General features: G+C 41.8%; 1 protein-coding gene across 1 annotated transcript in view; it reads right to left on the minus strand.

Moving 5' to 3' along the window:
- snrka (SNF related kinase a) overlaps positions 1 to 16,539 on the minus strand; it is a 23,389-nt gene extending 6,850 nt beyond the window's left edge. Inside the window, exons 1-5 of the mRNA XM_063879601.1 lie at positions 16,062 to 16,539; positions 14,692 to 15,405; positions 4,884 to 5,025; positions 1,460 to 1,672; positions 1,121 to 1,255 (exon numbers count right to left, since the gene is read on the minus strand). Of these exons, the coding sequence (XP_063735671.1) occupies positions 1,121 to 1,255; positions 1,460 to 1,672; positions 4,884 to 5,025; positions 14,692 to 15,280 (1,079 nt within the window). The 5' untranslated portion in view covers positions 15,281 to 15,405; positions 16,062 to 16,539. The remainder of the gene's footprint in view (positions 1 to 1,120; positions 1,256 to 1,459; positions 1,673 to 4,883; positions 5,026 to 14,691; positions 15,406 to 16,061) is intronic.
- Positions 16,540 to 16,881: the final 342 nt, after the last annotated feature.

Genomic DNA, 16,881 nt, shown 5'->3' on the forward strand with positions numbered 1-16,881 from the left:
CATGAAATAAAAGATCTCTCAATAAAAAGTATGTTCTTTGTCTTTCATTGGTTCCAAATGTAGCACTGGCTTCACTACGCTGTTATATTACAGAGCATGTGTTGAGATTAAGGGACCAGCAGAACACTAATCCAGCAGTTCAAGGACGTTTCTGTGACCTGCGCACTGAAGCGTTTCAATATTTTGTTGTGATTGTGCTTTTGTTTATCTTAAAAGAATGATACTGATATATGACAATGATAATGGAAATGATGATTATAGTAATTATAATGTGATGGCTATTATCATCATTATCAGTTTATATAAAAAGAGGATTTTGTCTTGTTATCTGAACATGGACTTGTAGGAATTTATTTTTTACCTTGTTATTTTCCTTTCACTCTGGAAACTGGGTGCATGTGTATGTGTATGTGTATATATCATTTTGTTTATTTGTGTGTATTTAATTAGTGATTTATCTATTTTTCTTTATCCTGCAGCTGGATGACTAACGTGACGGCTACTTTCTGTATAAACTATGCTTTCTGTCCTCCAGCTTCTACTCATTTTGTTTGTTTGTCGGATTCATAAATTGTCTGTACTAATATTGTAAATAGTAGAATTAATATGACAACAAAAAAATATCAGTCATTTCCAGCGGCAGCACTACAGCCGAGTGATGGGGGAATGGTATCAAAATGTCAAATAAATGTAGCAGTTCAAAGAGAGATGGGACAGAATACATTTTTGTGCTGAATGGAGACAAGCTGGTATATGTTCTTCATGGCTGTGCAGAGGAAGAAGAAGTTAAGCTTAGGGTGACACTTCAAAAACTAACTCAAAGCCAAGTGTCTAACCTGACTAAGAAAAGCCACAAAAAAGCAGCCGGCAATATTAAGAGGATAGCAAAAATCAGTCGAGGTCGCTATGGCTTATGTCTAGATAAACACAGACTCATACACTTTAAACAAACAAAGTCTTGGCTCTCAGAATATGAAACCCTCATTGCCATGTTCGGACTATAAATACATTTTTTTAGTAGTCTAAGTCTATTTTTTAGTATGCCTAGTAAAGGCATGATGATGACTTCAGCTCCTCTCTACTCAGCCCCTTAAATAAAAGCAGTTTTCCCATGGTGTACCTGAAGTGGGCCTTGGTGTTGCTGGGGCTGGAGGAGCGGGTCTGCACCTCCTTCTCCTGCTTCTCCCGCAGGATCCTCTCTGCCAGCAGGTAGTACGTGGCTGTGATGTGGTTGTATTTGTTGGTCTCCAGGGCGCTGAAACAACAAACAAATGGTTACAAATGGTGTCTTCACCGAGGATCTAGGACACGTTGACTTGCAGGGGGGGGGGACTGAACCACTGATAGGTAGTGCATTATTAACTCCCTTAAATAAGTAGTGTGAGATTAATGCCGGCAATGTTACGCAGCATTGCTATCCAAGGGATCCAATGTTACATTCACAGACAGCACAACTCACTCCACGATGGCCTCTCGGTCGGCGATGTCTCCCAGCACCATGCGCTGGATGATGCTGTTGTGCTCCTCCTCCGACAAGTTCTTGTGGGACACCAGGGGAGTGTTGAACTTGGTGGCTGGGGACGGGTCGACCCCCTGCAGCCAGGCGTGGCCCTCGATCTCCTCCAGTGAGGCCCGGTGCTTGGGGTCCCTCTGAAGCATGCGGTCTATCAGACTGAAGGTCATAAGGGGGGAGAAAAGGGATAAGATTACATTTTTTCTGAATCAAAAGACACAAATCCTGTAAAATGATTGGTTGTTGTCATTGGGATGTCTTTGTCGGGCCGTCGGTGATGCTGGCAGTGCAAGACAGCTGTACTTCAATGTTGCGTACCAAGTAAACCAGAGTAGTGACTCCAAGAGAACTGGAAACCCATGTTACTAGGTGTCAAATGCACACCCCTCTTGGTCCACCACCGTTTAATTGTTCCTGCAGTTTGCTTGATGGAATTTTAGTTTGAAGATATTTGGAGTTAAAATCAAAACTACAGTAAACTATATAAAATGAGTGATTTGATATGAATTCAAATTGGGAGAATATGGCACAAAAAGAGGAATCACTCAGTTGGATTTATAACTGAACAACTGATTGAAGGCCTTGAGTTGGGCTAAACTTTACTCACTAACTAAAATCTATACAGCACATCGAGATGCTGTAATAACTTCACGCTCATGAACGTGGTCAGTTGCAACATCGTTATCAATTAACCTTCACCCACTCTGTTCTAATGTAGAAACTAAATGCAATAAATGGTTTGGACTATGATGTGTTATTGAACTGCATGTCTATAACTTAAAGGCATATGCTAGATCATGCTGTGGATGCACAAAGATTATTATTAGTTATTGTTGTTGTTCAGATGCATTCAGAATGGTCGACAGGTGAATGGTAATGGAAAAGCGAGGGGAAATTAGCATTAAAATAGTCAGGGGTATTAGTTTCTCTACTCTAACAGTTGAAACAGCAGGCAGTGAAGCACCTGAGAATTAAGAAACAGGAAATGAAGGAAACTACAGGATCGTTGGGTTGGGATTGTCTCAAAGACACAGGTCATACGTCACAAATACAAGAGCTGAATCAGTGTGGCGATGTTGGCTGAGGCAGGGAGGGGAGCAAAACACACATCCCTTTAGATTAATTAGGGATGGTACAAACACTGCTAAGAAGTATGTTGATATGGCGTTGAAGCTTTAATAATGGATTCCTTGAATGTATTGTAATTAAGGATGCTCCCATGTCACATTTCTAAAGCGGGTGTAGATGCAAATGTTTTGTTTTGTTAATTACTGATGTATTATATAAATGTGGAAAGCTTGTCTTTATACAACCTTTTTTTCCCGACATCACACTACAAACACAATCAAAACCCTTTGACTTCAAAACAAGGCAACAAGAAGTAGTTTTAGGACTCATTCCTGCACCACAGCACCACCTGATTCTGATTCGTCTCATGATCAGATCCACACCTAGCATCTGGGAGTGATTGATTCTGTCTGGATTACTAAATTACAAATGTTAAGAGACCTGAGTTTTTCCCCCATAATCCTTCACTCTTCACAGGAACGGTGCAGCATCAGCAGAGGCTGTTTTGGAAACCGTATGTAGAGTGGAGCCGTGACTGACATGGTAAAAACATGAGCTGTGGACACGGTCTGAGCCCAGCAGATGGCCCACAGCTGCTTCAGCTTAGCACTTCAATCTATTCACATCCCTCCTTGGAAATACATTTATTTCCTGTGTCTAAAAATAAACAACGTGCAGGGAGAGAGAGGAGATAAGAATTGGCCTTTACGACATGAGTGGATCCAATGGTTTTCTTATACCCGTGAAATCCACTTGTTTTCCCTTAGATGGGAAGGAACAGTGGCTTCTTATCTCCAAAGAGATGTACTTTCTGCTACTGGACGAACTTTATGGTACAGTAAGTCTGGACAACAGGTTCTGAGTGAGCTAATGAAATGGTGTGATACTCAGGGATAATGTAGACAATACGTTAATAGTAGAGACATAATTTCTGGTATTTCTTGAATAATCTTCAGGTCTATCTCCTGCTTGAAAATGTACCACAGAGTGTAAGGAGCAAAGAAAGTAGCACAATGACAGCGTACTTACAGGCATGCATAAAAGAGTGGTGCAGAAACGAGTCCTAAAACTTAGCTTTCTACCACTTCCTGTTACCTATTTTTGAACGCTTCTGTGGTTACTGAAATTAGGTCTGTGATTAACACAAGATGAAGAGATGTTCAGGTGTTATTGTTCAACACAAAATAAGTCAGTATTTACCCCACTGATGAATGTCTGAAGCTTCTATGTGTCATAAAAACAGTGGTTGCCAACCAGTGACTAGCAATCGTCATCACACCGAACATTAGCCACCTTTAGCTTGTGGTTGGCTTATAGGCTAACGTTAGCAATTTACTTCTGGCAATTGCATTTATGCTTCAAGAATCACACATTAGTATTAATATAGAGGCAGATTACCCTGCTGAACAAACCGTGGGAAGTATCTTAAATGTATGGTGGCTACAAAGCTTATTTTCTGCAATATACCTAAATCCAATTGGGGAAACCCATTGCGATGTTAACTTCCAGGGTGGCCTTCCAAAACACATCATTGCACCACTGTACGTGGAGCTGGCTCACTGGTCTGCTGGGCTGTGTAAGACCTGGGCTCCAAAGCTGTCCTGATAGGCAGGCCCGTTATTCCAGAGAACTCCAAACCACTGTGTTGAATCACAGAGTTTTGGTTTCCAACCTGACTGAGATTTATCATGTTCAAAATGTTGAGGATCCTGCTAAGGTTTAGGTGCCCGACTCTGTAAGGCAGAAGTTATGATAACTGAATAATCTCTGTCCATTATCTTTATTAAAAATAAAAAATACATTTGAAGGATGCTCTACTGTACTCCAGGTAAATGACAAATCGTTTTAGTGCTGCAAACAGAAGGCCTGGGAACTCCTCTCTCTCCCATCCTCTCTCCTCTTCTATCCTCTCCTCTCCTTCATCCTCTCCTCTCCTTTTCTCTTCTCTCCTCTCTCCTTCTTTTCTACCCTCTCCTCCTCTCTTCTATCCTCCCCTCTTCTATTCTATCCTCCCCTCTTCTATCCTCCTTTTCTCTTCTATCCTCTCCTCTCTCCTCTCCTGTCGCCTAAGGAGCAGCAGGCCATGTCAGCTTCATATACTTGCTGTCCTCCAAACTGCCCTTTCCATATGTGGACTACAGAAACAGCAGGAGTGAAGTGGGACCCTCAGAGGGCTTTTGTGCTGCTAATAGGATAGAGTGTGTGCCTGACAGCCAATACTAAGGGAGAAAGCCCCAGAGTCTTATTCTAGTGTGACTAAAAAGAGGTGGCGGTGTGTGAGGGCTGTGTATGGATCGCTCACTCTTTGCAGGCGCTGGACACGTGGGCTGGTACCGAGTATTTACAGTCCATGATCATGGTGAGCGTCTCGCTGTCGTTGGCTTCCTGGAAAGGGGGCTGGCCGCATACCAACATGAACAGGATCACACCGAGACTCCAGATATCTGAGGCAGAGGGAAGCGAACAAACACTCAATCACAGCATACACACATATAGCAGCGTTCAAATTAAAGGACCACTTCAGCATTATCATTTTCTCTGGTTTTATTATTTACAGGTATGTCTTTGAGTTAAATATATATATATATATATATATATGGTATTATTGTATTCTATAAACTACAATTTTTCTCTGTGTTGGAATTCAACAGACATTGGAATGGCTGCCATACATGTAGAGATAAAGATTTAAGGAAAATGTGGAGTGGTCTCTCAATTGTTTCCGGAGCTGTATTACAGGACCAGAGCATTGTGCTTTTTCTGGAACAGTTCTTTTTGTACAATATAAAAACATTGGGATCTTTATTTGGATTATCTCAATTGAATGTACATGCTAAAAAAAAAACCAAAAATCTTTGATTTGAAGAGTTATACTTGAGTCATCCCAAATTTGGACATTTTCTGACGAAAAATGTTGTTTATCAATATAACAGCTGTTAGGGTACGTGAACTCGTTTTGATCTGTTGGATTCAGGACATTTGGTTTGGTATGCAGCATCCTTTCAGTCAATATGGGGACCAAAACAGTAGTTTATGTATGCTACATGACAATATGTCAGCATTTCAGTGCCTTAATTGTTCCAGTAAAAATAATTTATAAATGTTTATCATTTACATAAATACAAACATCTGAAAATGTTCTACAATTACAAGTCCCTACAAACTGAGCCCCTGGGGTCCACAGCTGCTGGTAGTAGTGCTCAGGTTGTGTGTGTGTGTGTGTGTGTGTGTGTGTGTGTGTGTGTGTGTGTGTGTGTGTGTGTGTGTGTGTGTGTGTGTTTACTCCTTCATGCATCTGAGTGTGAGTGGAGCCAGAGAGATGGTGAGGTGTGGAGAGGCAGAAAGCCCCAGGGACGGCAGGCGTACCACCTCACACCTGGCTCGCTCACAGCAGCAATGTTACTATGGCAACGCTCCCAGCCTCTTTAGAGAAGGAAACACACGTAACCACAATAACACGGCAGCTCTGCAAACCGATATCCGCAAAAGCATTGTCAGCTGAGAATTAGACTTCCTGTTTACCAACAAGAGAAGCTAGAATTCTGCACCGGAGATCACGGAATAAATCACTGCCTGTAAAAATTAAACAAAGGGTTTAAGATAACTTTAAAAAGAATGATTCTGCTTTGTTGTGTTTCCCTTTCCTGTACTGTGTTCTATAGGATTTTGTGCGTGTACAGGGTAACATGTTCTCTTCCATACATCCCCCCCCCCGCCTGAAACACCTCCTTTGTTTACTTCTGTAAACGAGGATGGGGCTTTGGAGCACAGAGACATGATTCAAATACCCAACAGTCTGCTTCCAGCTGTGGATCCAGTAGTTCTCTCTATCAATATATGTTCTGATTCTTGTATGATTCTGTTTCAACTAACTTGGGCTGAAAAGGTGTGCATGCAGGCTGAAACTCTTCTCTGGAGATGTCAGGAGATGCCGTGAATTAAAGTAAGAGTAGCAGAGATGAGTAAGGAAAAATCTGCTAGCCACTAGGCTAATTTAAGCTATGTAAATGGCAGCAGCTCATCAGCCCCCACAGGCACTCAACCTGAATCACTTATTTTCATTATTTTTTCTCCACTCCTCCAAAGTCTGTCAGCAGCTCTTAAATGGTGGTGGCTGCCAGGTTCCACTTTTTTTAGTCGTACTCTTTTCAAACACACACACCTCTTCTTCCGAGCATCCTCTCCTCCTCTCGATTACAGCGACACCATGATGCTTTAATTAGCGACTGTGGGATTGTCTTGGCAGCGTATCCTCCTCTACTCTGTATTCATACAATTTGCTCTGACAAATCACCGCGCAGCTTGAAACGACAGCAGCCAGAGAGCCGGTAACCTGAAGGGGCCGTGTGGAAGGAACTGGAACAGATCTCCATTTCCTCTTTGGAGTGATTCAAACTGTGGCTTTTTTTTTGGTGCCCAAATGATAAAGGCCCTTGCATCTTAAAATGGTATTACACTTCCGGCTTTGTCCTAAAAAAAGACTCAGTCCTCATCAGGAGACTCACTTTTCTCAATTGCCATGGAACTGTAGCTTATCAAAAGGTACCCAGATATTCACCCTGACTGGTCTAATGGAGATGCTAGCAATGAACACCAACATCCACAGTATCTAGCAGGCTTTATCCAGCTTTACACAGAATATCATTGAGAAAAGACTCAAAAGGATGGGAGCGTTTGTCATTATTCTCTATTTGGAAAATAACCTGTACCTCATAAAGCACAGGACGTACTTATTCAAGCAGGGAGGTCATAAAAGCTTCCTGAGCCTTAAAAAGAAATCTAAATTGGCAACAGTATTCAAGCACCAAGATAGTTATGCAAACCATGAGCCAAGTTACATTTATATCAACTCACAAAAAAAGCTTGAATATGATTTGACCGTTTTATTACAAGGCACTTCCAGATGTTTAAACACAAATCTGTGTTAATAAGAAACATGTAAATAAATGGTTGGAGAGTGGCTTAAGATTAAAATGATGCTCACTGTGGAGCAAACTCCCATCCCATTCAATAGGTTGCTTTAGACATGTGAACCTGAGCAGTTGTACTCTTTACTTGCTGTCCTCTGTGGGACGAATATAGGATTGTGTAGCATTTATTCAACTACAAATTATCTGTAAACACTGCAATGCTACACACAGGTGTTACTCTACTTTCAATACGGATTTGCAGTTTACAAACATTATTAGAGAAGAGAGTTTACTGCCTCCTATCCAAGGTTTAGTTTTTAAAATCCTGATTCCAAATGGTATCTGTAGGTAGGGTTGGGTATCGGTTAGGTTTTATCCGATACCGGTGCCTACTCGGTATTTTTGAAACGGTTCCGGTGCCGAAACGGTTCTCGAACCGGTACTTAAAAAAACGAAAACGAACACACGTTGTCAAAAACAATACCCTTTTATTTCCAGGGCCAAATTGAACACAGTATTAACTTAAATCTTTAAACAATATAAATACAAGTAACATATAGTAATCAATAAACCAATATAGAGAGGCCTGCCTGGGACTCTCTTCTATTTGTCCGACACTAGCTGCTGCCGTTGAAGTCACGTAATTTATCAAACACGGTGCATTGATCGGCTTTTAAATAAACTCCATGCACCGTCAGATGTTTCATTAAATTAGAAGTGATACCTCCCTTGCATGCTATTGCTTTAAGACATGTGTTGCATGTCGCAGAATCTGCATCCTTAGATGTGAAATGAAGCCAAACCTTGGAGCGTTTTACTTTCGGCATCTTTATTGACCCTCTCACTCAGTTCTGATCAACAAGTGTGCTGAGTAGCGGCACTGATGTCAGGTTCAACAACCTCAAGTTGATGCCGGAACACCAGGGGGCAGTATAAAAAAAAAGTCTGGCACCGAAATGAGGCACCGAAATGTTCGTTCTTATTCGGTCTCGTTACTACCGCTTATGTCGGAACCGGTGCCCTATTGGCACCGCGTTTCGGTGCCCAACCCTATCTGTACGAAACATCATGTTTTCAGTACCACATACCTCACTTATATCTCCCTCCCACCATAAAGACTGTTTCCACCACCATGTGAATGATTCTGAAGGGCTAAGAGAGAGTTTGGAGTCTCTTATAGACGTTTAAAAATCACTTTTGGTAACCTGGAGAATAAAAACCAGCTGTGTCGAGGTTAAATCCAAAGGCTGGATCGCACCTCCAGAGTCATATTACAACTTTCAGTTCAAGTCTGAAATCTATTTGGCACTGTCCCAGCTTCAAAGTGATGAGTCCCCACTGCAGAGGTCGCTACTGGGACCCACGCAGGCCAGGAGCAGGGTGATCACACATCACAGCAAACTGCCCGACCCTTGGTTTCCAATCCTGCTCCATGAGGCAATCAAGTAAATGTGGTATTATATTTCAAATCATTCTTAACATTTAAATTTTTTGCTAGCATGCCCTTTACTTTTTTTTTAATTATCCTTGAGGCCAGTTATGGACGACTACATTACACAAAGTCATTTCTGTAATGTCAAACAATGCTTGGAAAATGCCACCAGGCCCAGGTTTTGTAATTGACTTTCAGATAAAGTCATGGAAGGAAAATATTTGAGCCGTGAGTGATTTAAAATGAATAATTTCTACCTTAAAAATACAAGAAAAACCCAATATTTGCAAAGACACAGCAAAATACTAAACAAAATGATTATTTGTCCAAATATTTAATCTAATCTGCCTGTTAGTAATGTCGTCACCATCGTGAAATCAAGTGCATGTTCTCATATCCAGAGACCGAGGCACGGGTCACCCCATACGTAGTATCTGTCTCCGTCTGTCTGTCTCAGGCTTGGACTTGCTGACAGCTTACCATTTGCTCTCTCAGCCAGCGTGCCTCCTTGGCTTTCTTAATCACTCTTTCACTCACACCGTAATGCACAGGCATATCAGGTGGCCTTTTACTGCTTTTTTTAATGCTGGAAATGCATGCAAGAGATACAAGCGTCTGCTTAGTACGGACACCCAGACGTTGTTGTTCGACATGTTCAAGAATTTGTGACTGAAGAACAACGCTACATAAAAGAAGAACGGATATCATCGGGCTGAATGCTCCTGATGTTCATGGGATTTACATAAAATGACATGTAGAGTTTAAATTCTCAGTCAAAACGTTTGAGCCAATAAACAGCTGCTCAATAATGCATTGTGTACGACTGATCAAGCTCTATACAATAACATTTAACAAAATCAAACCGTTAGCAACCTGTCAGCTAAAAGCAAATAAAGCTAAATATTGGCCATTACTGTCAAACCAGCACCACAGGCCTTTTTTAAAGACTAGTTTCTACTGTGCACTAACTTAGAGGGACAGCAGGTGATAAGCGTGATAAGTGAAACCCTGATGGACCTGTTTGTCCATGAACACACCTTCAGTCTGACATGCTGAGGTATGCAACACATAGTATGAGCACACCTCGATGTGTGTAGAAAACCCTGGCACTAAAATGTGCCGACAAGGAGAGGGTCCCTGCGCTGTTTGGGACGTCCTGCATTGTTACTTTGCCGAAGACCCTGTGTCTCATTCGCCACAAGGCCTTTTATTGCACATTTTTATATTCACTATGCTTTTATTGATTATTATTATGTATTCATTTGTAATATGGTGCAACTGTCATGAAACCTCATTTGCCTCTGGGATATATTCTGATTACTCTACCAGCTCTTCTGTTTCCTTCCTACAAAAGCAAGGCTGGGCCATAGAAGGCTTTTTGTGACCCTGACCATATGACCCATCCAAGTGCTTTATATAATAGGCACAACTTTGAAGCGCTGAAACATATGTCCACAGATAGTAATAATAACAATTTGGAGTTTTGCTTTAATTGGATTTTTTTGCAGATCTCACCAGGATGTAGTGCAGTGACAAAGTACATCTACCCAAGGAATGATAAACTAGAAGCTAATGTACCCAGCGTTTATAACATCTCGCCTGTGGAGGAGAATGGAACCAGATAATAAGGCCCAGTGGAGGAAAACAGATGAGTGAGTTCTAATCAAAGCAGCCCAGAGCTGTGTGGTGGCTGCATCCTGCCTCGCCATCATCCTCTCCTGGCCCGGTCCACATGATAGAGGGATTAACTGTTCTTCCCATTTACTGGCAGCAGGTCACACAAAGCAGGTGCTGTAATTACGAGAAAGACAAGTTTCTGATGCTCTCCTGTGCTGGCGCAGAGGGCTGCTAAACATCTCTGCAGGACGTACAGGAAAGATGTTCATACGAGTCATCAACAGAGATATGTAAACAGGAAGTCAGAGGTTTTCCATCATCAAAGAGTGCCTAAGGCATAACATGTCGAACTTCTTAATACTAGAAACCCAGTCTCCCCTCAGTCTTTCTGTGATCAAAGTACTGATGGAAGTTATCCTGTTACCACTGTGATTTATTTTATGCAGAAAGACCTGGTATGTAGTTATCAATATTGCTATGAAGATGTTCTTCTCTTAACTCTTTCACTTTAATATCTCTAAGAACACACATCTGTTTAAAGCCTGGCAGACAGAAAGGGCTAAACTCCCTACTGATGGCCATAAGAGAACCAAAAGTGAGCCTGTCCGTGGCCTGGGCTGCAAGCATGAGGCATCACATTCATCCTCACAGCATTTAATGGCTCTGGCCAGAACATCACAAACCCCGCAAGAGCATGTGCAACCCTTCACTAAATTGCTCTGTGATGCACACACATTACCAGAGAGCTCTCTCAACACAACAACTGCTGCACAGCACAACCAAAAGTACAAGCAGCGCATAAGAACATCACATTCAGGACAGCTCCCTGGCAGAGAGTATAGTGTTAGGCCTGCTAGAGCTTCCCCTTAATTTGATCTAACGTTTGTCAATTTAAAAAGTCTTAGTCGAGCAATACTGATTAGTCTATCAGTCTGTGTTTTGGCCAGAAAAACCCTAAAACTTATACGGGAGCTGAGCCAGGTCCTTGAGTGTATTAGGTTGGGCAGGCACTCCAAAGTGAGGGATCATTTTGAGTGTGTTAACAAAACCCAAAAAAGTTGACATGCATAACTCTGCAGGCAAAAAATTGGCCTATCATACCTCAGAGATGACGGATGAGCTGAAGCATGTTAGTAGCCTATCCTAAAAGAAAGAAAGGAAAGCAGCAGGAGATATCCATGCTGATGGCTATTTGTGAAGAAGAGTAGGCAGGAGAAGGGAGCAGTGAAATGAAGATTAACTTGGGGGACAAAACAACGACACCACTAGCATGGTGGAAATAAATGAGGAAGGGTACCCTAAGCTTTCCAGAGCGGCAATGCACGCGCACTCCATCCCTTCCACATCCACGTGCATCTTCTCAAAAGCTGGTTGATTGTGAGCAGGACTCTAAAGCCCCAACAACGCAGACAAATATGTGTTCCTTTCTCATAATATAAGAAGACTGGGATCGGAGGGAAAAAATCAGAAGTGAATGAGCGCGACTCTGACAGTAATCTAGCATATATACGTATATATATATTTATCTATTTATCTATATGATAAACATAGGTAGTAACATTAGAAGCTAGGACAATTTGAATTTAGTTTGACCAAAATTTGTGCTAATGTTACATTTTTCTTGTTTTCATTTTTGATTAACATTTTTTCCTTCCATTAGTTTTTTGCTATATTTAAATAATACAAAAATGTTTAGTTCCACTTTAGTTTTTTGTTAAATTATCATTTGTTTAGGTATTGTTAAAAATAAGTTAATAAGTTGTGTGATGTGTTATACTGTGTTGACAGAATAAATGAACGAAATGTTCAGTCGGTGTCCTTGCTTCTTGTTCCGACACACATTGAGAATAATAACCAGTGCTATTAGCATTAGCGCTAATGAACAGAATGCCCTGTCCAGTGTACTGTGAAACATATGCGCTACGATCTTTTTAAATGTAGATTTATATTTTAAAAGATCATTATTACCGTTTTAAATATCACATTTTATAACTCATCGCTTGGGCTGGAGACTTCTGGTCGAGTAGGAAAAGCTCTGCTCTACAGCAGCCCTATGCTCAGCTCCATATAAGTATAGATAGCTGCGTGCAGACTGAGACCATCAAATATAATGAGAGCAGGGTGGCAGACTGCCTCTTCGCACAAGCAGGGCAGACTACACATTCATAGAATGGAAAAGGCTCATCACAGAACTAAAAAATAGTACAAGAAGAATCCCTGTTTTCCGATGCTGACCATAACAGAACAGAGGGACTAGCCAAAAGAAGATCTGAAGTGTTAGCAACTACTTGAACCATCACAAGTACTGTGCAATTTTTACCCACTGTTTCAACTTAATATCCTAATTTTAAGAATGTTGGTTTGTTATTCACAATAGTGTTAACACGGTACCAAAACTATGAAAACATAGAGTAAAGTAATGGAATAATAGAGGAGAGTCTTATCTTGTATTTACAACAAGAATGAGAAACGTCACGGTTCATGCTACAAGTCAATACAAATAAGAAACTTCTGGAAGAGACCCTGGAGCAGTGACACTTCCCATCATCCAGCAGTCCATTCAGACCCTCCTCATGTCTCCTGAAATTCCCTCCATCATTTAGCTCTAAATTTAAGTTAAGCTTTCAGTCCCTTCTTATGGTGACGCAACGATTTTCCTCAATTATAGACAAGTGCACTACTTCCTGCACTGTCAGGACTATTCTTACCAAATAAAAGTTCTTAGTATAATTGGGTGGTGTGTGTGTGTGTGTGTGTGTGTGTGTGTGTGTGTGTGTGTGTGTGTGTGTGTGTGTGTGTGTACGTACACAGTTTCCTCATTGCCTGTGCCTCAGAAGTTGGCGAGAAGTGTAACCACAAAAGGGGAAGCAAATAAAACCTAATTGAGAGCCTTTGAAGGTTTTTTCTATGCGTATTAACAATCCTCTGATCACTACTACTCATTTACCAGACACATATTGGTGCAGCAGTAACACCACACGGGCCGGAGAAACCACCTCAACTCGGCACACCTCATCGTCCCATTCAAGACCTGGACCTTGGTCCCATGTTAGGCCATCATTTAAGCTACCAATACGGTAGATATCATATCAGTATGGAAGGACACACAATCTGTTTGTCTGCACTCTGTCAAACCCCAGAGAAAATCAATGAGCCAGTTAATTTAGAGCAACAGGACACCCATAAAACATCAGTGCTAAAAGAGCTGAGCTGGTAGTACACGGCCACTGGCCGCCTGCAAAATGACCAGTGTCAATGTCTGTTAGCATCATAGCGCTTCACACAGCTTGATTTAAAAAACAAGTCCAACTCATACGCTGTTGCACAGGGGTCTGGCGTATGTTTGCTGTTTGACGTGTAGGCCATCAAAAACAAAACAAAGCATGGCCAACAGAAGTAGTAGTCAGGCTCTGGAAGCAAACTAGCAGACAAAAATGTGTCAAACAGGTGCTAACTACTCCACTGTGCTGAAGCTGGCTTCAATATGACTTGGATAATGCCAGAAGCCTGTTTTTTAACACAGTGACATGCTGTTAGTGCTACACATTACAAGTCTGCTCCATCCAACTTCAAATAAGCTATGAATCATTACAGATAAAAAACAACCACGACTGTCTCTGTGTGGACGCATACGACTACAAAATGGGATTACACAAAAAACTAGTTAAAGAGTATACTATTAAGCACTTTGTGGGGGGTGGGTTTCCATTACCTGTAGTGTGTTATGTAGGTTTCGTTGCATGTAAATGGTCTGCAAAGGCTAAAATCCAAAGGTCTCTCCAGAGGGAGTTTCTCTCCCACACACTGTAACGAAACATCTGGATTGGACCCCTTTGTTTACCTTCGCAACACAATGACATCATTAAGTAACGTGATCACCTCTTAACTGAGCCGGGCAGCTAACCAATCAGAGCAGAATGGGCTCTGGTTTCAGACAGAGGTGTTGCAACACCAGCAGTATTAGAATAATAAAGAACATTAAAGAATTTAAACATGTCAAAGTAAAAGGCACAAATACGAACCTGAATTGAGCTTAATAGGGCCCCTTCAACAATCCGGTCTGGTGGTACTGCACCCCATCTATTATTATTTTCTAAATAACACACTGACTTCACTTTTGCATCATTCATCAGCCTATATTTTTTGCATACCTACGGCTGGAGCATCGTATTCATCACCCAGCAGTATTTCCGGGGCGGAGTATGCCAGAGATCCACAACTGGTCGTCAGCTTTTTCCCCGGTTGAAACTTGTTGCTGAATCCAAAGTCGGTGAGCTTGACGAGCCCTTGCTTCTCAAAGAACACCACGTTCTCTGGCTTAAGATCCCTGTGCACCACATGCAGCCGATGGCAGTAGGAGATAGCATGGACAATCTGGGCGAAATATTTCTTAGCAAGATCTTCATTCAGACCTTCCTCATGTTTCATGATGTAGTCAAACATATCCCCACCATCCCCTAGCTCCAAGATGAGGTAAAGCTTAGTCTGAGTATCTATCACTTCATACAGGCGCACAATGTTGGGGTGCTGGACCAGCTTCATGCAGCGGACTTCCTGGAAGAGGTGGCCTGTAGCAACGGTGTCTAGCTTAGTCTTGTCGATCACCTTCACTGCCACTTTCTCCCCAGTGAAGACATGGCGTGCCAGCTTGACCACGGCAAAGTGGCCACGGCCCAGCGTCTTGTCCAGGTCATATAGCCCAGCAATCTTGCCATCATAGCCTCGCTTGAAGCCTGCCATAGTTGGAGAGGGGGATGGGGAGAGGAGAGTCCCCCCTTTAGGCCGGGTCAGGTCGGCTGAGTTGTGTGGATCCAGCTTAGTTCAGTTCATCGAACGTGGAGGGAAAAAGCCATGGCTCCAGCTTCCTAAAAGAAATGAAATGACAACAGTTTCGATAAACAATGACTACATACTTAAAGGCAAAGCTGGCAATTAAACTGAAAAGGAGTCCAAATGTTAATGTTCAGCTCACTGAAAGATTTTAATTATAATATGAATGCAGCAGACCCTCCCTTTCACTGAGCAGAGTAATGTTATTGTGATCATATGCATCTGTCATGTTTTCACAGAATGGCTGCCACACTAACGTTAGCTCATTAATCCTGCCTGCTGTATCGTGCTGCTGCAATTAACCACGTTGTACTTTCCTAAACTACAAACATAGGCTTCCAATTGTCCAATGTACAGGCAGGTATTTGTTTCCAGCAGAGTTTCATAGACTAGCGTTAGTAGAAGTCAGCTGCATGACGGGCCCGGGCCGCCGGTAGCACACGTTAGCCTGACGTTACATGGGCTAGCTCGTTGTGCATTGATTAATCAACGGTAGCTCACTGTGTGACTAACGTTGACTGCTTTTTAACGTTAGAAGATCGCCTTTATTCACCACAAAGCCAAAGTTATGTATACAAAAATATATTTAGCTAGCTGTGGAAGAAGGGACTGGCCACACAGGTACACAGGTATCACACAGCTATCCGTAGTACTTAGCATGTAGCAAGCTAAAGTTACTCGCTCAGCTTACCTCTCCAGCTTCCCTTCAGTAAACATAAAGCCCCTGGTCCGGTCTCTACCGGGTATCCTGGGTCCTTTGGGTGCTCTCTACAGAAGCTTGTTACGAATGATGAGAGAAGACGAAGGGTTGACCGTGGCACTCAGAAGGTGCCTATGCCCAGGGTTCATGTGTAAAAAGATGCATAGCTGGCAGCGGCAGCCTGATCGGTGTATCCTTCCAGCCGACTGGGGCTGTGGTGATGCCTTCACGGGGTGGAAAATAGTGTCGACATTTTTACAACCGTCATACCCTGGACCAAAACAAATTATTTCCACTGTTGATATGCATCACATATGTTGAATAGATTAATCAAATCATAAAAGACCTTTACAATTTTAACATTGAATCCAACACAAGTTGGACTTTTTCAGAAAAAAATAAAGCGAGAGAAAATATTTGTCTTGTTATTGTTCAAATGAAAAGCGCTTTTCGGCGGGACAATTTGTAGACATTCATTCAGGTCCTTACAAGGAACACTGGAAAGCAACACGAGAGCATCGCCAACCGCATTCTGCTCTGACGTCAAACAGAAACGGTTGCTGAAACATCATTCCATATTTACTCAACAACACATTATTTGCGGTAGAATTTGTATTTAATTAATAAAGTAATGGTTTGTAGCCTTAATGAAAGTCAGTTTTGCATTATTGTGTTTTGAGATAAGCAAAACACAATAATGTGTTAATTAATATCACTCAAATACCTTATTATTGAATTGCAGCCCATAAGAAAAACATTCCTTAAGTATTTTGGTTTTATTCTGCAATTTCTACATATCATACGGACAGTG

The sequence above is a fragment of the Eleginops maclovinus genome, chromosome 3, assembly GCF_036324505.1.
Source record: "Eleginops maclovinus isolate JMC-PN-2008 ecotype Puerto Natales chromosome 3, JC_Emac_rtc_rv5, whole genome shotgun sequence".
NCBI lineage: Eukaryota > Metazoa > Chordata > Actinopteri > Perciformes > Eleginopidae > Eleginops > Eleginops maclovinus.